Raw genomic sequence first — 24,153 nt, 5'->3', positions numbered from 1 at the left:
AGCCTGTGCACCACAACTACTGAGCCTACGCTCTAGAGCCCATGTGCCACAATTACTGAAGCTCACGCACCTAGAGCCCATGCTCCACAACAAAAGAACCCACCGCGATGAGAAGCCCGAGCACCGCAACGAAGAGCAGCAGCAAAGACCCAACGCAGCAAAAACTAAATTAATTAATTATTTTTAAAAGCCATGAAAATGAATAAGCCTTTTGAAGAAAAGAGGAGCAATAAATATGCCATGGAAAGTAGAGAGGAGAAAAGGATTCCTGTTTAAAAAAAAAAAAAAAAAAAAGACAGGAATTGTTATTGTAAAGGTGGGAAGTCCATTATCATAAAAGATCAACAAAGCCCAAAATAGGAGGACAGTTCTAGGAGGGGTGTTCATCAATATCCATGCAGCAAAGAAATCAGCAAAACAAAGAAAAACTGTGGTGAATTTGACAGTAAGGCAGTGTCTTTACAAGTTAAACTGATTGTCTTAAAGCTTTTAAATATATTTTTATTCTTTTATTTATTTGTTTGTTTATTTATGGCTGTGTTGGGTCCTCATTGCCGCACGTGGGCTTTTTCTAGTTGTGGCAAGGGGGGCTACTCTTCATTGCTATGCACGGGGTTCTTTTTTTTTTTTTTTCCCCAGTACGCGGGCCTCTCACTGTTGTGGCCTCTCCCGTTGCGGAGCACAGGCTCCGGACGCGCAGGCTCAGTGGCCATGGCTCACGGGCCCAGCCGCTCTGCGGCACGTGGGATCCTCCCAGACGGGGGCACAAACCCGCGTCCCCTGCATTAGCAGGTGGACTCTCAACCACTGCGCCACCAGGGAAGCCCAACGGGCTTCTTATTGCAGTGGCTTCTCTTGTTGTGGAGCATGGGCTATAAGCGCATGGGCTTCAGTAGTTGTGGCATGCCAGCTCAGTTGTTGTGGCTCGCAGGCTCTAGAGCACAGGCTCAGTAGTTGTGGCACATGGGCTTAGCTGCTCCGCAGCATGTGGGATCTTCCTGGACCAGGGCTTGAAACCGTGTCCCCTGCATTGGCAGGTGGATTCTTAACCACTGAGCCACTAGGGAACTCCCTGATTGTCTTAAAGAATAGTCCAGTGGATACTTTCTCTGCTTACTGCTCATTTATGTGATTTGACACTGTGGGCAGCAAAGACCCAATGCAGCCAAAATAAATAAAAATAAAACAAATAAATTTATTTTAAAAATATTATCTTTATCTAAAGGGCAAACAGCCCATAGTTAACCACTGTGCCACCAGGGAAGCCCAAGATAATATCTTTTTGAAGAATAAATCAGACAGCTCTGAAAGTACTTTGAATTGTAAACTGTGAGCTTTCCTGGTGGCGCAATGGTTAAGAATCTGCCTGCCAATGCAGGATACACGGGTTCAAGCCCTGTTCTGGGAAGATCCCACATGCCATGGAACAGCTAAGCCCACAAGCCACAACTACTGAGCCCATGCTCCGCAACAAGAGAAGCCCACGCACCTCAACTAAGAGTAGCCCCTGCTCTTTGCAACTCGAGAGAACCCACTCACAGCAACAAAGACCCAATGCAGCCAAAGATAAATAAATAAATAATTTTTTTTTAAATTAGAAAAAAAATCCGCCTGCCAATGCAGGGGACATGGGTTCAAGCCCTGGTCCAGGAAGATCCCACATGCACTACAACTACTGAGCCTGTGCTCTAGAGCTCGTGAGCCACAACTACTGAGCCCACATGCTACAACTGCTGATCCCGCATGCCTAGAGCCCATGCTCCGCAACAAAGAGAAGCCAATGCAATGAGAAGCCTGCACACTGCAATGAAAAGTAGTCCCTGCTTGCCACAACTAGAGGAAGCCTGCGCGCAGCAACGAAGACCCAACGCAACCAAAAATAAATAAATTTATTAAAAAATAAAATGGTTATGATGATAAATGTTATAGTAAATTTTATGTGTATTTTACCACAATGTTTTAAAAAATCTGTAAATGGCTATGAGCTACTTCAAAACGATAGTGCAGTGTAATCATCAGATTATTAATTCCTCTATGGGTTACAGTTCATATATTCTTAGCCCAGAACTAAAGATGATAGTGTTTACCCAGGATGCTGAGTGGACAATTAACTCATTAATTTATAAGAAGCATCAGTGTTTGCAACTTGACTTGGAAATTTTCAGTATTATTTTTGAACTTAGATATTATTACCTTGTTAACTTTGTTAACCAATCTAACCTTATTAAAATAAAAATTAATTTTATGCATTCATTTTTTAAATTCCTGTGTAAAGAATGGGTTCATGAAGGTTATATATAGTGTTAATTGACATACAATTATTCCTTTTCTTTCTAGAATGATCTTTGCTGAGTGTTCCCCCAACACTTGCCCCTGTGGTGAGCAGTGCTGTAACCAGAGGATACAGAGGCATGAGTGGGTGCAATGTCTAGAACGATTTCGAGCTGAGGAAAAAGGTTGGGGAATCAGAACCAAAGAACCCCTAAAAGCTGGGCAGTTCATCATTGAATACCTAGGGGAGGTTGTCAGTGAACAGGAGTTCAGGTACAGTGGTAAATGATACTCCAGTAAAATGGCAAAGTTACCAGATTAGTATGGAAAATGAAATATTTGAAATTTACTTTCAACTTAATCATTAATTGACTTTCAATCATTTCTCTTCTCTTTAGGAATAGGATGATTGAGCAGTATCATAATCACAGTGATCACTATTGTCTGAACCTGGATAGTGGGATGGTGATTGACAGTTACCGCATGGGAAATGAGGCCCGATTCATCAACCACAGCTGTGACCCAAATTGTGAAATGCAGAAATGGTAAGAAAGCAGGGGAAGGTGAAGACAAGACTCCAACAGAGCAGAGAGCTTTGAGGACATCCAGAGATTGATCTTTCCACAATTTTAGTCAGCTTACACAAAGCAGCTCAGGCAATTCCCTATTATTACCAGATCCTCCAGGTAGAGAGTAAGCTCATACTATTTCTTCACACTTCATCGTAACTACTCACTCCCAGAAGAATGTAATATTTTGTGTGTGTGTGTGTGTGTGTGTGTGATAATACCTAATATTTATTGACTGCTTACTATGTGCCAAGCACTGTTACATGGTTCTTCTCACATCCATGCATTTAGCATATTTATCACATCCTCACTGGATTTGTCACAATGAGAAATAAAAGTAATAGATTAGAATCTAATTGAGAATGAAAAAATGCATCTAAAAAATAGTTTAGAAACGATAACATGTTAGGAGAGGATTCTGAGAAGATGATAGAGTAGGAAGCACAAGGAATCTGTCTCCCTTTAGACAATTGCACTAGCAGAATCTGTTTGATAAAGCTCTTTGGGAACTTTGGGGTCTGTTGAAGGCTTGTAACGTCCAGGGGAAGTTTTAGATGGTCAGTTGTGGATCATTTCAGTCAATTTGAGGTGTTAGCATAGTAGCAGCTACTCATCCGTACCCACAGCCACATGGCAGGCAGCTGTGCAAGTGTTCCTGAAATATCTTGCATACAACTTGCAGATACTAGCATGGATAAAAAGGACCCTGTTCTCCAAATATTAGGTACCTATGCTCTAATTGCTTCTTCTGATCACAGAGGTGCAAAGAAGCAGGCAGCCACTGTGTACCTCCACCATTGTTGCAAGTCCCTCTCCCTCCAGCTAAAGTGACTCCCAGGAGATTTTACGGGTGCCCTCTTTTTGCCACCTTCATTTTTTGCTTTTCCCCTTTTGGGACAGAAATTAAAGACTAAGATGTTAAAAAACAACTGCATATATAAGGGGGAATAGACAGTGACTGCCCATATCCAACAAAAGGATTGGAAAAGACATAAGATACTAAGTTTACACCTAAGGCTGATCCTTGGCACAGAGACAGCCTACAGCAATCAAAAAAAACAAAAATAATAACAACAGCAAACTGGACGGAGAATCTTTAATTTCCAGAGTTACCACATTATTCGACTCAAATGTCCAGTGTTCAACAAAAAAATCACAAGGAATACAAAGACACAAGAAAGTATTGTCCAATCAAAGCAAAAAAATAATTCAGTAGAATCTGAACCTAAAACAGACTTAATGGCAGATACATTAGACAAAGACTTTTAAACAGCTGCCCTAATCATGCTCAAAGAACTAAAGGAAATTGTCTTGAAAAAAACTTTCTTTCATGAGAAAGTCATGAAAATGATGTTGGAACAAAATGGAAATATCAGTAAAGAGATAGAAAGCCTAAAAAGAAACCAAAAAGGAATTTTGGAGCTGAAAAGTACAGTAATTGAAATGAAAAACTCACTAGATGGATTCAAAGGCAGGTTTGAGCAGGCAGAAGAAAGAAACAGTGAACTTGAAGATGAGGACAATGTAAATTAGCAAGCCTGAGGAATAAGAAAAAGATTGAAGAAAAGAGAGCCCTAAGTGACCCGTGGGACACCATCAAGCAGAACAACCTTACGCATTGTGGATGTTCCAGACGGAGAAGACAGATACAAAGAGGCAGAGAGAATATTCAAAGAAATAATGGTTGAAAATTTCCCAAATTTCGTGAAAGATGTGAATATAAATATCCAGGAAGCTTCCCAAACTCCAAGTAAGAGGAACTCAAAGAGACACATACCAAGTATAATCAGACTTTCAAAAGACAAAGAGCAAATCTTGGAAGCAGCACGAGACAAGCAAATCATCACATACAGTAGATCCTCAGTAAGAAAGTTCGCAGATTCCTTATCAGAAATTTTGGAGGCCAGAAGTCAGTGGGCACTGCCAGTGTATGCAGCATGCTAAAAGGATTCCTGTATGTGGCAAAACTGTCCTTCAAAAGTGAGGAAGAAATCAAAACATTCCCAAATAAACAAAAAATGAGGGAATTTTTAAGTACTAGACCTACCCTGCAAAAATGCTCAAGGGTCTCCTGCAAGTTGAAATGAAAGGACACTATAGACAGTACTTCCATGCCATATGGATAAATAAAAATCTTAATAAAAGTAAATACATGGGCAATTATAAAAGCTAGAATTGTTAACAGTGGTTTCTAACTGTACTTTTTGTTTTCTACATAATTTAGGAGACTAATGCATTTAAAGGAATTATTAGTTTATTTTTTTGCGCCCACAGTTATAAAGATGTAATTTTGTGATACTGAAAGGAGTAGAAAGAGAGCTGTAAAGGAGCAGAGATTTTATATGTTAATTGAAGTTAAGCTGCTATAAATAAAATTATAGTGTTAAAATTATAGTGTTATAACTTCAGGATGTTCAGTGTAAGCCTCATGATAACCACAAATGCAATAGTTACAGCTGTGTACAAAAGGAAATTAAGAAGGAATTTAAACATTTCACTCCAAAAAACTAAATACTATAGAAAACAGGAATTCAGGCAATGAGGGACAAAAAGCTATAGGGCATATTGAAAACAAATTACACAATGACAGAGATAACTCCCTCCTTATCAATAATTAATTTAAAGGCAAATAGATTAAACTCTCCAGAAGAGAATGGGATTCAACATCATTTATAATAAAAACTCTTCAGCAAAGTGGGTAAAGGAATGTACCTCAACATAATCAAGGCCATATATGACAAGCCAACAGGTGGAAGTTTGAAAGCTTTTCTTTTAAGATCAAGAAGAAAACAACGATGCCCACTACTGCCACCTCTATTCAACATAATACTGCAAGTCCTACCCAGAGCAGTTAGGCAAGAAAAAATAAATAAAAGGCATCCAGTTGAAAAAGAAGTAAAACTGTCTCTATTTGCAGATGACATAATATTACATATAGAAAACTCTAAAGACTCCACTAAAAAACTTTTAAAACTGATAAATGAATTCAGTAAAGTTTCAGAAGACAAAGTCAGATATAAAAATTAGTTGCAGGGACTCCCCTGGTGGTCCAGTGGCTAAGACTCCATGTTCCCAATGCAGGGGGCCCGGGTTCAGTCCCTGGTCTGGGAACTATACCCCACATGCCGCAACTAAGTTCACATGCTGCGACTAACAATCCCGCATGCCACAACTAAAGACCCCATATGCTGCCGACTAAAGATCCCACATGCCACAACTAAAGATCCCGCATGACACAACTAAGACCCAGCGCAGCCAAATTAAATAAATTAATTAAAATATAAATAAATAGTTAATAAAATAAAATGCATATTTTTTAAAAAATCAGTTGCATTTCCATACGCTAATAACTATCAAAAATTTGTTTAAATCCTGTATGCAATAGCACAAAAAGAATAAAATACCTAGGAATAAACTTAACCAAGGAGGTGAAAGACCTGTACACTGACAACTGTAAGATACTGATGAGAGAACTTCCAGAAGTCACAAATAAATGAAAAGATATTCTGTGCTCATGTATTTGAAGAGTTAATATTGTTTAAATGTCCATACTACCCAATGCATCCTACAAATTCAGTGCAATAAAAATTAAATTCCAGTGGCATTTTTCACAGAAATAGAACAAATAATCCTAAAATTTTTGTGAGACCACAAAAGACCTCAAATAGTCAAAGCAGTCTTGAGAAAGAACAAAGTTGAAGGCATCACACTTCCTGATTTCAAACTATATTACAAAGCTGTAATACTCTAAACAGTATGATATTGGCAGAAAAACAGATTCATAGATGAATGGAACAGAATAGAGAGCCCAGAAATAAACCCATGCGTGTATGGCCAATTTATTATAGAGGAGCCAAGAATATACAATGGGGAAAGGGCAGTCTCTTCAATAAAGGGTGTGGGTAAACTGGATAGCCACATGCAAAAGAATGAAACTAGACCACCATCTTTCAACATACACAGAAATCAACTTAAAGACTTGAATGTAAGACCTAAAACCATAAAACTTCTAGAAGGAAACAGAGGGTAAGCTCCTTGACGTCAGTCTTGGCAATGATATTTTTTTGGTTTGAACACCAGGAGGAAGGCACTAAAAGCAGAAATGAACAAGTGAGACTAGTCAAACTAAAATGTTCCTATACAGCAGTGAAAACCATAAACAAAATGAAAAGACAACCTACAGAATGGGAGAAAATATTTGCAAATCTGATAAGGGGTTAATCTTCAAAGTATATAAGGAAATCATACAAGTCAGTTGCAAGAAAATCCAATTAAATATAGGCAGAGAATCTGAATATACATCTTTTTTATTCAATATTTATTTATTTATTTGGCTACACCAGGTCTTAATTGCAGCAGGTGGGATCTTTAGTTGCGGCAGGCAAACTCTTACTTACAGCATGTGGGATCTAGTTCCCTGACTGGGAATTGAACCTGGGCCCCCTGCATTGGGAATGCAGAGTCTTAGCCACTGGGCCATCAGGAAAGTCCCTGAATTTATATCTTTTTAAAGAAGACATACAGGTGGCTAACAGGTACATTAAAATGTGCTTAATGTCACTAATCATCAGGAAAATGCAGGTCAAAACCACTATCACCTCACACCTATTAGAACGGCTATTATCAAACAGATAAGAAGTAGGAAGTGTTAGGAAGTGAAAAAAAGGGAACCCTTGTGCACTGTTGGTGGGAATGTAAATTGGTGCAGCCACTATCAAAAAACTGTTTGGAGGTTCCTCAGAAATTTAAAAATAGAACTGCCATACAGTCCAGCAATTCTATTTCTGGGTATTTATCTGAAGGAACCGAAAACACTAACTCAAAAAGATATCTGTACTCCCATGTTCATTGCATGATTATTTACAGTAGCTAAGACATGGAAACAACCTGAGTATCCATCAGTGGATGAAGGGATAAAGAAAATGTGTATATCTACAAAGGAATATTATTCAGCCATAAAAATGAAGGAAATACTGCCATTTGCAACAACATGAATGGGCCTTGAGGGCATTATGCTAAATAAGATAAATCAAACAGGAAGACTAGTACCACATGACCTCACTCGTGCAGAATCTTAAAAAAAAAACAACTGTTAGATACAAATTGGTGGTTGCCAGAGTTAGGGGTTTGGAGGCTTGGAAAAATGGGTGAAGGTGGTCCAAATAAAATAAGACATGAGGATGAAATGTACAGCATGGTGGCTATTGTTAATAATGATACATTGTATAGTTGAAACTTGCTAAGAGAGTGAATCTTTTTATATATATATAAATTTATTTTATTTTATTTATTTTTATTTTATTTTTGGCTGCATTGGGTCTTTGTTGCTGCGCACAGGCTTTTCTCTGGTTGCGACAAGCAGGGGGCTACTCTTCATTGCGGTGCTTGGGCTTCTCATTGTGGTGGCTTCTCTTGTGGAGCATGGGCTCTAGGCATGTGGGCTTCAGTAGTTGTGGCCCATGGGCTTTTTTGCTCTATGGCCTGTGGGATCTTCCCAGACCAGGGCTTGAACCCATGTCCCCTGCATTGACAGGCGGATTCTTAACCACTGCGCCACCAGGGAAGCCCAAGAGAGTGAATCTTAAAGAGCTCATCACAAGAAAATAATTTGATACCATGTGTGGTAATGGACGTTAACTAGACTCATTGTGGTGATCATTTTGCAGTATATACGTATAATGAATCATTATGTTATACCTAAAACTAATATAATATTTTATGTCAATTATACCTCAATTTTTATAAAAGATTGGCAGAATAGATTAAAAACACATGATCCAACTATATACTGTGTATAAGAAACTCAGTTGACATCCAAAGACACAAACAGGTTGAAAGTGAAAGGATGGGAAAAGATATTCCATGTAAATAGTAACCAAAAGAGAGCAGGAATGGCTAAAATAGACTTTAAACCCAAAAAGGTTACAAGAGACAAAGAAGAACATGTGTTTTTTAGAAAGCTTCGGCAAGAAGATCCAAAAACTGTAAGCATTTACACACATAATGACAGAACCTCAAAATATATGTAGCAAAAGCTGACAGAATTGAAGGGAGAAATAAACAATTCTGCAGTAATAATTGGAGACTTCAACACCCCACTCAGTAATGAAAACAACAAAGAGAAAGATGATAAGTAAGGAACAGAGGACTTAGCACAATAAACCAACTAGACCTAAAAGATATTACAGACTACTCCACCCAACAATAGCATTTACATTCTTCTCAAGTGCACATGGGACATTTTCCAGGGTAGACTATATGTTAGGCACAAATTCAGTCTCAATAGATTTTAAAACCAAGATATCATAGAAAGTAACTTTTCTGTCCACAGTGGATGAAGTTGGAAATCAGTAACATAAAGGAAACTGGAAATTTTACAAAACTGGAAATTCACACACTTTTAAAACAACCAGTTGGTCAGAAAAGAAAATCACAAAGGAAATTAGAAAATACTTAGATATGAATGAAAATGATAACACAATATACCAACACTTATGGAATGCAGCAGTAGCAGTGGTAAGTAGGAAATTTATAGCTATAAATGCTTACATTAAAAATCAAGAAGGAGCTCAAATCAGCAACCTAACTTTACAACTTAATGACCTAGAAAAAGAACAAACTATACCTAAAGTTAACAGAAGGAGGGAAGAAATAATATAGAGCAGAGATAAGTGAAATAGAGAATAGAAAAACAATAGAGAAAATCAGTGAAACCAAAAGTTGGTTCTTCAAAAAGATAAGCATAGTCAACAAACTGTGGGACTTCCCTGGTGGTGCAGTGGTTAAGAATCCACCTGCCAATGCAGGGGACACAGGTTTGAGCCCAGGTCTGGGAAGATCCCACACGCCACAGAGCAGCTAAGCCCATGCACCACAACTACTGAGCCTGTGCTCGAGAGCCCGCAAGCCACAACTACTGAAGCCCATGCACTGCAACGAAGAGTAGCCCCCATTCGCCACAACTAGAGAAAGCCCACACACAGCAACGAAGACCCAACGCAGCCAAAAATTAATTAATTAAAAAAGAAAAGAATCCACCTTCCAATCCAGGAGATGCAGGTTGGGGAACTAAGCTCCCATGTACCACAACAAAGACCATGTGTGCTGCAACTAAGACCCAACTCAACCAAAAAAATAAACAAGAAAGAAAATATTTTTTTTAAAAAAAAAGCTAGATGGACAAAGAAAAAAGCACCCAAATTACTAAACTCAGAAATGAAATGAGGGACTTCCCTGGTGGTGCAGTGGGTAAGACTCGGTGCTCCCAGTGCAGAGGGCCTGGGTTCTATCCATGGTCGGGGAACTGGATCCCCGCATGCTGCAACTGAAAGATCCCACGTGCTGCAACTAAGACACAGAGCAGCCAAATAAATAAATAAATGTTTTTTTAAAAAAAACAAATGAAATGAAAGTGGGGACATTACTACCAATTCTGCAGAAATGAAAAAGATTATGAGAGTACTATGAACAGATGTACACCAAAAAATTGGATAATCTTGTTGAAATGGACAAATTTCTAGAAACAAAAAACCTGCTAAAACTACATCATGAAGAAATAAAAAATCTGAATAGACGTATAACTAGTAAGGTTATTGAATCAGTAATCAGAAATCTCCCAACAAAGAAAAGCCCTTGACTTGATGGTTTTACTGGTGAATTCTACCAAATTAATACCAACCCATCTCAAACTTTTCTAAAAAGTTGAAGAGAAGGAAACACCTCCTTACTCACTGTATGAAGCCAGCATAACCCTGATACCAAAGTTTGGTGAAGACCCTACAAGAAAACTAGATACCAATACCTCTTATGAACATTGATGCAAAAGTCCTCAACAAAATACTAGCAAACAGAATGCAACAGCATATTAAAAGGATTATGCACAATGACCAGGTGGGATTTAATCCTGGAAGGCAAAGATGGTTCAGCATATGAAAATTGACAGTGTGGTACACTACATCAATAAAATGAAGGGGAAAAGAAATCACATGGTCATCTCAATTGATGCAGAAAAAACATTTGACAAAATTCAACACCCTTTTATGATAAATGTACTCAACAAGGGCTTCCCTGGTGGCACAGTGGTTAAGAATCCACCTGCCAGTTCAGGGGACACAGGATCGAGCCCTGGTCCAGGAAGATTGCACATGCCGCAGAGCAACTAAGTGTGTGTGCCACAACTACTGAGCCTCTGCTCTAGAGCCCACACGCCACAACTACTGAAGCCCGCGTGCCTAGAGCTCGTGCTCCACAACGAGAAGCCACCACAATGAGAAGCCCATATGCCACAACAAAGAGTAACCCCCATTCACTGCAACTAGAGAAAGCCCACGCACAGCAACGAAGACCCAACACAGCCAAAAATAAATATAAATGAAATAAATAAATTTTTTTAAAGTACTCAAAATAGGAATAGAAGGACTACCTGAACATAATAAAAGCCATATATGAAAACCCACGGCAAACATAATACTCAATGGTGAAAGACTGAAAGCTTTTCCTCTATGATCAGGGACAAGACAAGGATGCCCACTTTCCTCACTTCTATTCAAAATAATATTGGAAGTTCTAGCCAGAAAAATTAGATAAGAGAGATATCAAAGGCATCCAAATTGGAAAAGAAGAATAAAATTTTCTCTGTACAGTCTCTTGCAGTTGCGTTTCTATATATAGTGGGCAATCTGAAAAGGAAATTACGAAACCAATTCCATTTGCAGTATCATGAAAAAGAATGAAGTACTTAGGAATTAATCAATGAGGTGAAAGAATTGTACAATGAAAGCTATAAAACATTGCTAAAAGAAATTAAAGATATAAATGAATGGTAACACATCCCATGTTCATAGATTAGAAGATTTAATATTGCTAAAATGTCAGTATTGCCCAAAGTGATCTACAGATTCAATGCAATCCCTATCAAAATCCCAAAGACTTTTTTTTTTCAGATATAGAAAACCCATCTTAAAATTCATATAGAATCTCAAGGGGACCCCCCCCACACACAAATAACCAAAACAGTCCTAAAAAAGAACAAAACTGGAGGAGTCACACTTTTTTATTTCAAAACTTACTACAAAGTTATAGTAATCAAAGCAGTATGGTATAGGCATAAAGACAGTCACATAGACCCATGAAATAGAGTAGAGAACCTTGAAATAAACCTTCACATATTTGGTCAAATGATTTTTTTTACAAGTGTGCCAACACCATTCAATGGAAAAGGGATATAGTCTTTTCAGCAAATGGTGCTAGGAAAACTGAATATCCACATGCAAAAGCGTGAAGTTGGTCCCTTACCAAACACCGTATACAAAAATTAATTCAAATCAGTCAAGGACCTAAATGTAAGACCTAAACCAATAAAAGTTGAAGAAGAAAACATAGGACAAAAGTTTCACAGCAGTGGACTTGGCAATAATTTCTTGGATATGACACCAAAGGCACAAGTAACCAAAGCAAAAATAGACAAATTGGACTTCATAAAAAATTTTAAATCAAAAGACACTATTCCAGGCTTCCCTGGTGGTGCAGTTGTTAAGAATCCACCTGCCAGTGCAGGAGACACAGGTTCAAGCCCTGGTCCAGGAAGATCCCACATGCCACAGAGCAGCTAAGCCCGTGCGCCACAACTACTGAGCCCGAGCTCTAGAGCCCGCGTGCCACAACTACTGAAGCCCGTGTGCCTAGAGCCTATGCTCTGCAGCAAGAGAAGCCCCCACAATGAGAAGCCCGCGCACCGCAATGAAGAGTAGCCCCCTCTCACCCCAGCTAGAGAAAAGCCCGCACACAGCAACGAAGACCCAACACAGTCATAAATAAATAAATAAGTTTATTTATTTATTTATAAAACGAAGACACTGGGCTTCCCTGGTGGTGCAGTTTTTGAGAATCTGCCTGCTGATGCAGGGGACACGGGTTCGTGCCCCAGTCCGGGAAGATCCCACATGCTGTGGAGCGGCTGGGCCCGTGAGCCATGGCCACTGAGCCTGTGCGTCCGGAGCCTGTGCTCCACAACAGGAGAGACCACAACAGTGAGAGGCCCGCGTACCACAAAAAGAAAAAAAAAAAAAAAAGACACTATTCCCAGAGTAAAAAGGCAACCCACAGAATGGGAGAAAATATTTGCAAGTCATATATCTTATAAGGTATTAATATCCAGAATATATAGAGAATCCCTGAAACTCAACAACAAAAAGACAGCCCAATTCAGAATGGACAAAGGACTTGAATATACATTTCTCCAAAGATTGTACAAATGGCCGATAAGCAAATGAAAAGATGCTCAACATCACTAATCATTAAGGAAATGCAAATCAAAACTATGAGATAACACTTCACACCCTCAGAATGGCTACTGTGAAAATAACAGAAAACAATAAGTGTTGACGAAGATGTGGAGAAAGAGGAACACTTGTGCTCTCTTGGGAATCTAAAAATGGTGTAGCCACAGTGTAAAAGGGTAAGGAGGTTCCTCAAAAAATTAAAAATAAAATTACCCTATGATCCAGCAATTCAGCTTCTGAGTATATACCCAAAAGAATTGAATGCAGGTTCTCAAAGAGATATTTGCATCCCCATATTTTAATTTTTATTTATTTTTGGTTGCGTCGGTCTTAGTTGCTGCACATGGGATCTTTTGTTGCGGCACGCAGGCTCTTCATTGTGGTGCACAAGCTTCTCTCTAGTTGCAGCACGCGGGCTCCAGAGTGTGTGGCTCTGTAGTTGCAGCACACAGGCTCTTCAGTTGTGGCTCATGGGCTTAGTTGCCCTGTGACATGTGGGGATCTTAGTCCCCTGACCAGGGATCATACCTGCGTCCCCTGCATTGGAAGGCAGATTCTCAACCACTGGACCACCAGAGAACTCCTTTTTTAAAAATATATATATATTTATTTGTTTGTTTGTTTGTTTGTTTATTTAGGCTGCTGACCAGGGATCAAACCTGCATCCCCTGCATTGGAAGGCAGATTCTCAACCACTGGACCACCAGGGAACTCCTTTTTAAAAAAAATAATAATAATAATTTATTTATTTAGGCTACACCGGGTCTTAGTTGCAGCATGTGGGATCTTCATTGTGGCATATTTAGTTGCAGCATGCGGGATCTTAGTTGCAGAATGCATGTGGGATCTAGTTCCCTGACCAGTGATTGAACCTGCGTCCCCTGCATTGGAAGTGCAGAGTCTTACCCACTGAACTACTAGGGTAGTCTCTGCACCCCCGTATTTTATTAACATTATTCATAATAGCTAAAATATGGAGGCAACCCAGATGTCCGTAATAGATGAAGGGATGAGGAAAATGTGGTTTTTACATACAATGGAATTATCATTCAGCCTTTAAAAGGAAGTTTTGCAGTGTGATACAACATGGATGAACCTTGAGGACATTATGCTAAGTGAAATAATCCAGTCACAAAATGAAACATACTACTGTATCCACTTATATGAGATACTTACAAGTAGTCAAAATCATAGAGACAGTAGAATGGTGGTTGTACGGGGCTGAAGGGAGGAGAGGTTGGGAGTTGTTGTTTAATAGGTATAGAGTTTCAGTTTTACAAGATGAAAAGAGTTATGGGATTGTATGGTGGAGATAACTACACAACAATGTGGATGTTCTTTTTGTTTGTTTGTTTGTTTGTTTTTTGGCCACACTGCACGTGGCATGTGAGATCTTAGTTTCTCGACCCCCTGCAATGGAAGTGCGGAATCTTGACCACTGGCCCACCGGGGAATTCCAATGTGGATGTTCCTAATACCACTAAACTGTACATTTTTAAATGGTTAAGATTATAAACTTTGTTACATGTCTTTTAACATAGTTAAAGAAAAATAGAATAGTATGAACAACTTTCTATAAGGGTGTCCACTATCACCACTTCTGTTTCACTTCATGAAACATTAGTCACCTAGGAATAGATTTAATGAAAGTTTGTAGACCTCTATACTGAAAACCACCAAACATTATTGGGAAAAAGGACAATTAATGGAGAAATATGCCATATTTATGGGTTAGAAATCTCAATATTTTTGAGATGTCACATCTTACCAACTTGATCTATAAATTCAAATCCAATCAAAATCCAATTTTTATGGAAATTGACTGGCTGATTCTGAAACATATATCTAATTAATTGCAAAAGACCTAAAAAAGGTAAGATAATCCTGAAGAACAAAATTTAAGGACTTAAACTACCAATTTCAAGACTTACTGTAAAGAACACTAATTAAAACTGTACGTATTTGCTTGGGCTAGATTAATAGACAGATGGAATAGAGAGTCCGGGCGAAGACCCATAAATGTACTGTCACCTTATTTTATGACTAAGGTTTCACTGTGAGTCAATGAGGAAAGGATGGGGACTTCCATGGTGGTTCAGTGGTTAAGAACCCACCTTCCAATGCGGGGGATATGGGTTCGATCCCTGGTCAGGGAACTAAGATCCTGCATGCTGCAAGGGTACCTAAGCCCACATACTGCAGCTGCTGAGCCCGTGCACTCAGGAGCCCGTGCGCCACAACTAGAGAGCTCACATGCTGCAATTACTGAGCCAGTGCGCCACAACTACTGAGCCCGCGCACTCGAGCCCATGTGCCACAACTAGAGAGAAGCCCGCGTGCTGCAATGAAAGTTCCCACATGCCGCAACGAAGATCCCACTTGCTGCAACTAAGACCCGACATAGCCAAATAAATAAATAATTTTTTTTTAAAGAAATGAGGAAAGGATGGTTTTTTAATAAGTGGTGCTGAGTCAGTAGGCTCCTACATCAATCCACACACACAAATTAATCTAAGATGAATCTTAGACCTAAATATCACTATTGAAACAATCACCTTTCTAGATGGAAAAATGGCAGAATATTTTTTTTATCGATTTTTTATTGAAGGATAGTTGAATTACCTATACACTGCTGTACAGCAAAGTGACTCAGTTATACATATATATATATATATATATATATACATTCTTTTTCATATTCTTTTGTTATGGTTTATGACAGTGTATTGAATATAATTCCCTGTGCTGTACAGTAGGGCCTCATTGTTTATCCATTCTATATATACCAGTTTGCATCTCCTCATCCCAAACTCCCATTCCAACCCTCTTCCACTCCCTTCCCCCTTGGCAACCATCAGTCTATTCTCTGTGTCCCTGACTAGATTTCTTAGACAGGTTCATTTGTGTCATATTTTAGATTCCACATATAAGTGATATCATATGGTATTTGTCTTTCTCTTTCTGACTTACTTCACTTAGTATGATAATCTCTAGTTGCATCCACGTTGCTGCAAATGGCATTATTTCATTCTTTTTTATGGCTGAGTAGTAATTCATTGCATATATGTACCACATCTTCTTTATCCATTCATCTGTCAGTGAACATTTAGGTTGTTTCCATGTCTTAGCCATTGTTAATAGTGCTGCTATGAGCATAAGGGTATATATATATATATTTTTTTTTTTTTTTTTTTGGCTGTGTTGGGTCTTCGTTGCTGCACACAGGCTCTCTCTAGTTGTGGCGAATGGGGGCTACTCTTCGTTGAGGTGTGCAGGCTTCTCATCGCAGTGGCTTCTCTTGTGGCGGACCACGGGCTCCAGGTGCATGGGCTTCGGTAGTTGTGGCTCACGGGCTCTAGAGCAGAGGCTCAGTAGTTGTGGCGCATGGGCTTAGTTGTTCCGCAGCACGTGAGGTCTTCCCGGACCAGGGCTTGAACCCATGTCCCCGAATTGGCAGGCAGATTTTCAACCACTGCGCCACCAGGGAAGTCCTTAATCCCCTGATTTTTAATGCAACTTAATTGCTATATGACTGTGAACAAACTGTAATACACAACTACCTCATGTATAAATAGGGATTATAATACCTATCTCATAAGGTTGTTCTGAGAATTAAGGAGATAACCTGTTACAATTGTGGCACAGTGGTTCAAAGACTTTGAAGCCAGCCTGCCTTACAATTTTTTTTTTTTCTTTTGTGGTACGTGGGCCTCTCACTGCTGTGGCCTCTCCTGCTGCGGAGCACAGGCTCCGGACGCGCAGGCTCGGCGGCCATGGCTCACGGTCCCAGCCGCTCCGCGGCATGTGGGGTCCTCCCAGACCGGGGCACGAACCCGCGTCCCCTGCATCGGCAGGCGGACTCTCAACCACTGCGCCACCAGGGAAGCCCCCAGACTGCCTTAATTTGAAACTTGATTCCCCCACTTGTTAGCTGTGTAACTTTGGGCAAATTTCTTACATTCACTGTTCATCAGCTTCTTCATTTAGAAAATGGGGTTTATAATACTACCTTTTTCAATATAGTTGTTAGGAGGACTAAGTAAGTTATAACTAATATAACAAGCACTGTGAAAGACAAATATAAGACATGACACCATAAAACTCCTCAAAGAGAACGGGGGCAAAACATCCTCTGACACAAATTGTAGCAGTGTTTTCTTAGGTCAATCTCTCAAGGCAATAGAAATAAAAGCAAAAATAAACAAATGGGACCTAATCAGACTTATAAGCTTTTGCACAGCAAAGAAAACCATAAACAAAATGAAAAGACAAACTACAGATTGGGAGAAAATATTTGCAAACGATGCAACCAACAAGGGCTTCGTTTCCATAATATACACACAGCTCATACAACTCAGTAACAAAAAAACAAACAACCCAATCAAAAATTGGGCAGAAGACCTAAACAGACATTTCTCCAAAGAAGACATACAGATGGCCAATAGGCATATGAAAAGATGCTCAACATTGCTAATTACTAGAGAAATGCAAATCAAAATTACAAGGTATCACCTCACACCGGTCAGAATGGCCATCATTAAAAAGTCTACCAATAACAAATGCTAGACAGGGTGTGGCAAAAGGGGAACCCTCTTACACTGTTGGTAGGAATGTAAATTGATGCAGCCACTGTGGAAAACGGTATGGAGGTTCCTTAAAAAACTAGATGTGATCCGACAATCCCACTCCTGGGCATATATCTGGAAAAAACACTAAATCAAAGATGCATGCACCTTAATGTTCATAACAGCATTATTTATAGTAGCCAAGACATGGAAGCCACCTAAGTGTCCATCAAGAGATGAATGGATAAAGAATATGTGGTGTATATATATATACACTACTCAGACACAAAAAAGAATGAAATAATGCCATTTGCAGCAACATGGATGGTCCTAGAGATTATCATACTAAGTGAAGTAAGTCAGAAAGAGAAAGACAAATACCATATGATATCACTTATATGTGGAATCTAAAATGTACAAATGAACTTATTTACAAAACAGAAACAGACAGACAGAAAAACTTACGGTTTCCAGAGGGGAAAGGGGGTGGGAGAGGGATAAATTAGGATTTGGGGATTAGCAGATAAAGACTACTATATATAAAATAGATAAACAACAAGGTCCTACTGTATAGCACAGGAGACTATATTCAGTATCCTGTAATAAATTATAATGGAAAAGAATATGAAAAAAAGGCACTCAATAAATGTTAGTTGTAATTATATGTTATTATATAAAGCATCTAGAACAAACAGTACATGAACGCTCATTAATAACAGGTAAAATAGAACAAAAGAGACCCTTGTGTATAGGTTAGAAAGATGGAGATTAGTAAGAACTAGATTTTTATAGGTAGCTCATAGAAAATAATTTTAATTTGTTTAGTAAGTAGATAAAGCCATGTGTTAGAAGGACTTTGAATACCAAGCAGGAAAAGTTAAGACCTTTGACAACATAAAACATGTTTTCCAGAAAACTGATTTAGGACTGTTAGTCTGTCAGTATTGTATAGGCTAGATAGAAGAAAAGAGAGATTAAAGACGGAGTGATTGGCCAGGAGACTTGAGTAATTGGATACAGAAACACAGGCAAATTTGAAATCCGTATACCAGCTTTTCTGGGTTTGGGGCATGGTATTATGAATCTCTGCCTTTAACTCATTCCTTTCTCTATAGGTCTGTTAATGGAGTATACCGGATTGGACTATATGCTCTTAAAGATATGCCAGCTGGTACTGAACTCACTTATGATTACAACTTTCATTCCTTCAATGTTGAAAAACAGGTAAGAATGATAAATGGAAAAGAGTGTATGACCTTTGTCACAGTGCTCTTTATAACATGGGCCTTCAGTGAACGTTACTGATTTGTAGCCACTGAGAAGTCACATTGGAGAAGACAGTTTTTCACTCTTTACTCCAGTTATCTAGGATACATAGGTCACAGTTATTCTTTCAGAACTGTGTAGAAGAGACTGCTCAATCATCTTTTGTCTCCAGTCAGTTCTTAATTTTTCTGGTGAAGTTTTCCCAAAATTTAATCTTTCCTTTCTACTACAGTAGAAACCCATTTATATTTATTTTATTCTCAATCAGTTATGTTCCTCTATATGAAAATTTCTTGACTTAAACTTACTGTTGGGTGTCCAGATGCTCAGGCATTCTATTTGAACTTTTAGATGAGACTGCAGGCTAAAAGCATTATTTTCTTTACCTTCAAAGCAACTGTGTAAGTGCGGCTTTGAGAAATGTCGAGGAATCATTGGAGGCAAGAGTCAACGCATGAATGGACTCACCAGCAACAAAAGTAGCCAGCCAGTGACCACACATAAAAAGTCTGGACGGTCAAAAGAGAAGAGGAAGTCTAAGCACAAGCTGAAGAAAAGGGTGAATAATCTCATGGTTTTCCCCAAATAGCTGCTTAGAGGCAATTATTGAAATAAGGGAAATACCAAAGGGTGGCATCTTTAGAGCTGTTTTAATATTCTTTGAGGTGATTTATGATTTATCTTGTTTTTCCTGCAATCTGATCCATCTGTTTTTTAGAGAGGCCACCTCTCTGAGGAACCCAGTGAAAACATCAACACTCCAACAAGATTGACCCCCCAATTACAAATGAAGCCAATGTCCAATCGGGAGAGGTAAAAAGGAGATTTGCTTACCTAAACTCTTTAAATTATGTGACTTGCTTGACAATTTAAAAATTATTAAACATCTTTATAGTTGAGACATTTCTTTTGTGCAGGAAGGCTTTAAACAAGGATTCAGGGGTGAACTTGAGTGGGGGGAAAAAGTATTTTTTCCCTAATTTCTAACTGAAATTTAGCATTTCCTTCAAATGTGACTGTAAGCAAAAGATGTGTATAAGTGTGTGTGTGTGTGTGTAGTAGTTGCAGTTTCCATGAGTTTGTCACCAATATTTATACTTTCATATCATGTTATAGGTATTACAGATACCAAAATATCATTTACACTCACTTCCATTTTAAAATTACTATGGTTATAAAACCCAGCACTAGATCTTGTCATGTGTTAAAAATAAAGGTTCATCTCTATATCACAATTTCAAGGTTTTTGTTTAATATTCTGAAAACTGTATTTCAGTTTATTCAGTTTCCTTTTAATCCTGTGTACTAAAAGTTAGTTAACATTCATTTATGTATTTATTTCTATATTTCTATATTTATTTATTTATTTTTGGCTGCGTTGGGTCTTTGTTGCTGCATGCAGGCTTTCTTTGGTTGCAGCGAGTTTGGGCTACTCTTTGTTGCAGTGCATGGGCTCTAGGCACATGGGCTTCAGTAGTTGTGGCACACAGACTCAGTAGTTGTGGCTCGCGGGCTCTAGAGCACAGGCTCAGTAGTTGTGGCATACAGGCTTAGTTGCTCCACGGCATGTGGGATCTTCCCAGACCAGGGCTCAAACCCATGTCCCTTGCATTGGCAGGTGGATTCTTAACCACTGCACCACCAGGGAAGTCCCTAAAGTTACTTAAAATTTTAAACACTTTTAATTAACATTGTTCAGAGGAGGGTTACATGGGCTTCACCAAACTGCCAAAGGAATGAATGCCACAGAAAAGGTTAAGAATCCCTGTTTTGTTGATAAATTAACAGAGCAATAAAAAGGATCTTTAATGGTCATCTTTGCTTTTCCCTATATTGAGATAATATTTGTCCGTGTCAGAAGAGAAGTAAATATGTATGTCCTATTTTTCAAATTGTCTTGGGACATTTCCTACATCTTCCCTAACTACACACTCCAATATCTTAGAAAGTTCATCCTTACTTATAACTTTCCTAAATTTTAACCCTTTTCATTCTATTTCACTTTGAATCATAGAAATTTTAAACTTCAGTAAAACAGAGAAGTCCAGTGGTTCTCTGCTTTGGCTCCACAGTGGCTTAGGGAGCTTTTTAAAACTCCTGATGCCGAGGCCACACTCCAAACCACTCACATCAGAAATTTCAGAGTTGGAACCCAGGTATCAGTAGTTTATAAAGCTCCCCAAGTGATCTCAATGTGCAGCCAAAGTCAGGAACTATAAAATTAGTCTAATCTCCATTTACTGAGGCACATAGTTTGAGACTTATTCAGGGTCACATCTGTTTATATGTGTGCTAGGGTGAAAATCAAATTATGGAATCATCAAAATTGTGTAGGGTTAATCAAGTTACATATAACTCATTTAACTTTAGAGATCCATGTGGTGGCACTTTACCTAACATGGTTTGCCCAGTGCATATCCATCTTAAATATCTATGCCTTTATCTGCCACTCCAGTTCTCCTTGTTATAGCTGATCCTAAGTCTATACTTCATCTTGGCAACTTCCTTTAGAATTTGTAAACATACTCCATAAAGCTCTGCCTTCAAGTCAGCCCATTTCAGTTGCCAAAATTGTTGCAGCTTTTAGGTGGTATTTGTCACATATTTGTAAATATTACAGAGAAATGTTTTGTGTTATGTGAAATAAATCAAGATTAAAAACTGAATAATGTTTCTCCATATGTAATTCTCTTTATAATAGCTGATTTCACTGATAAGTATTCATATATGTCATCAAAACAGTGGCTTACATAGAGTAGATAAATAAATGCTTATAGTAGATAAGCATTTATCTTAGTAGATAATAAATGCTTATTGAATTGATAAATAAAGGAGCTCCTTTCCTCCTTCCTTACAGAAACTTCGTATTAAAGCATCATGTGTTCTTGGTTCGAAACTGGGAGAAGATTCGGCAGAAACAGGAGGAAGTAAAGCACACCAGTGATAATATTCATTCAGCATCATTATATACCCGTTGGAATGGCATCTGCCGAGATGACGGGAACATTAAGTCTGGTAAGGACTGAGAAACATTCTTGTTAATTCCATAAGGTTGCCTCAAAAGTGATTATTTTACTTATTTTCAAACGGTCTATTCAAAGATTCCGTTTAGTCTGGACCAAAAAAGTTAAGAGCCAAACATACAAGTATCAGTCAGCAATAACCTATCCATCCCAGCTCTTCAACTTCCTTGTCTCTACTCTAAGGAACAGGAAGAAACCCCCTTCCATCAGCCTCCCAAACATCACCTACACCCTGAAAGTTACTAGACATGAGATGGGTAGTGGGTGCTCTGTGTTACACCAGGGAATTCCCTGCTTCTACTTTTTGAGGGAAAATAGGAAAGGATAAAAGAAGAACATGAGGGGAATTCCCTGGAGGTCCAGTGGTTAGGACTCGGCACTTTCACTGCCGGGGCCCTTGTTCGATACCCGGTTGGGGAACTAAGATCCTGCAAGCCGAGGGGTGCGGCAAAACAAAAGTAGAAGTAGTCTGCACGGTGTATGAGGCAACATGCTGAGTGAGGACTAGATCTATTTAGAAATTTGCCCAGAATCTTATATCTTCTCAGTGATTTGATTGGCATAAATTCTCTGATCTTATATTCCATTTAGTTCAAATCTTCTGATAATAGCAATAATTATTTCCTGAGTAATTTTTATAGGTCAGACACCGAGCTAAAACACATTAAAGCATTAACGCATTTGATCTACACAGATTACCTCTTGAGGGAAGTACAGGCATACCTCATTTTATTGTGCTCACTTTATTACACTTTGCAGATAGTGTGTTTTCTACAAATTGAAAGTTTTGTGGCATCCCTGCTTGGAGCAATCTGCCGCGCCATTTTTCCAAGGACATTCTCTCACTTCATGTCTCTGTGTCACATTTTGGTAATTCTCACAATATTTCAAACTTTTTCATTATTATTATGTTTGTTATGGTGATCTGTGATCAGTAATTGTTGATGTTACTCTTTTAATTGTTTGGGGGAGCCTCAAACCATGCCCATATAAGACGGTGAACTTAATAAATGTTGTGTGTGCTCTGACTGCTCTACCAAGCCAACCATTCCCTGCCCCCCCGTCTCCCATCCCACCCCCCACCCAACGCCCCATCTCTCTCCCTTTCCTCAGGCCTCCCTATCCCTGAGACACAGCAATATTGAAATTAGGCCACCTAATAACCCTACAGTGGCCTCTAAGAGTTCAAGTGAAAGGAAGAGTCGCACGTCTCTCACTTTAAATCAAAAGCTAGAAATGATTAAGCTTAGTGAGGAAGGCAGCGCTTTAAAGCCGAGACAGGCCAAAAGTTAGACCTCTTGTGCCAAACAGTTATTGAGCCAAGCTGTGAATGAAAAGGAAAAGTTCTTGAAGGAAATTAAAAGTGCTACTCCAGTGAACACACAAATGATAAGAAAGTGAAACAGCCCTATTGCTGACATGGAGAAAGTTTGAGTGGTCTGGATAGAAGGTCAAACCAGCCACAACATTCCCATAAGCCAAAGTCTAATCCAGAGCAAGGCCCTAACTCTCTTCAGTTCTGTGAAGGCTGAGAGATGTGAAGAACTTGCAGAAGAAAAATTTGAAGCTAGCAGAGGTTGGTTCATGAGGTTTAACATTGAAGTACAAGGTGAAGCAGCGAGTGCTGATGTACAAGCTACAGCAGGTTATCCAGAAGATCTAGCTAAGATCATTAATGAAGGTGGCTCCACTAAACAACAGATTTTCAATGTAGGTGAAACAGCTTTTTACTGGAAGAAGATGCCATCTAGGACTTCATAGCTAGAGAGAATAAGTCAGTGCCTGGCTCAGAGGTTCAAAGGACAAGCTGACTCTCTCTTGTTAGAGGCTAATGCAGCCGATGACTGTAAGTTGAAGCCAATGCTCATTTACCATTCCAAAAATCCTAGGGTCCTTTCAAATTATGCTAAATATACTCTGCCTCTGCTCTTTCAAATGGAACAGCAAAGCCTGGACGACAGCACATCTGTTGACGAAGCCCACTGTTGAGACCTACTGCTCAGGAAAAAAGATTCCTTTCAAAACATTACTGCTCATGGATAATGCACTTGGTCACCCAAGAGCTCTGATGGAGATATACAATGAGATTAATGTTGTTTTCATGCCTGCTAGCACAACATCCACTCTGCAGCCCATGGATCAAGGAGTAATTTCCACATTCAAGTCTTATTATTTAAGA

General features: G+C 39.0%; 1 protein-coding gene across 9 annotated transcripts in view; it reads left to right on the top strand.

The window, feature by feature from the left end:
• The window catches only part of ASH1L (ASH1 like histone lysine methyltransferase), a 207,335-nt gene that overhangs the window by 168,928 nt on the left and 14,254 nt on the right, over nt 1-24,153 (top strand). For all 9 annotated transcript variants that reach the window (XM_067037683.1, XM_067037687.1, XM_067037648.1 and 6 more), the window contains 6 exons: nt 2,338-2,544; nt 2,670-2,816; nt 18,801-18,909; nt 19,346-19,510; nt 19,670-19,764; nt 21,809-21,966. In XM_067037683.1, coding sequence (XP_066893784.1) covers nt 2,338-2,544; nt 2,670-2,816; nt 18,801-18,909; nt 19,346-19,510; nt 19,670-19,764; nt 21,809-21,966 — 881 coding nt within the window. The remainder of the gene's footprint in view (nt 1-2,337; nt 2,545-2,669; nt 2,817-18,800; nt 18,910-19,345; nt 19,511-19,669; nt 19,765-21,808; nt 21,967-24,153) is intronic.

Source organism: Kogia breviceps, chromosome 1 (genome assembly GCF_026419965.1).
Source record: "Kogia breviceps isolate mKogBre1 chromosome 1, mKogBre1 haplotype 1, whole genome shotgun sequence".
NCBI lineage: Eukaryota > Metazoa > Chordata > Mammalia > Artiodactyla > Physeteridae > Kogia > Kogia breviceps.
Note: the sequence above shows the minus strand (reverse complement) of the source record. Positions and strands in the feature narration are given on the sequence as shown.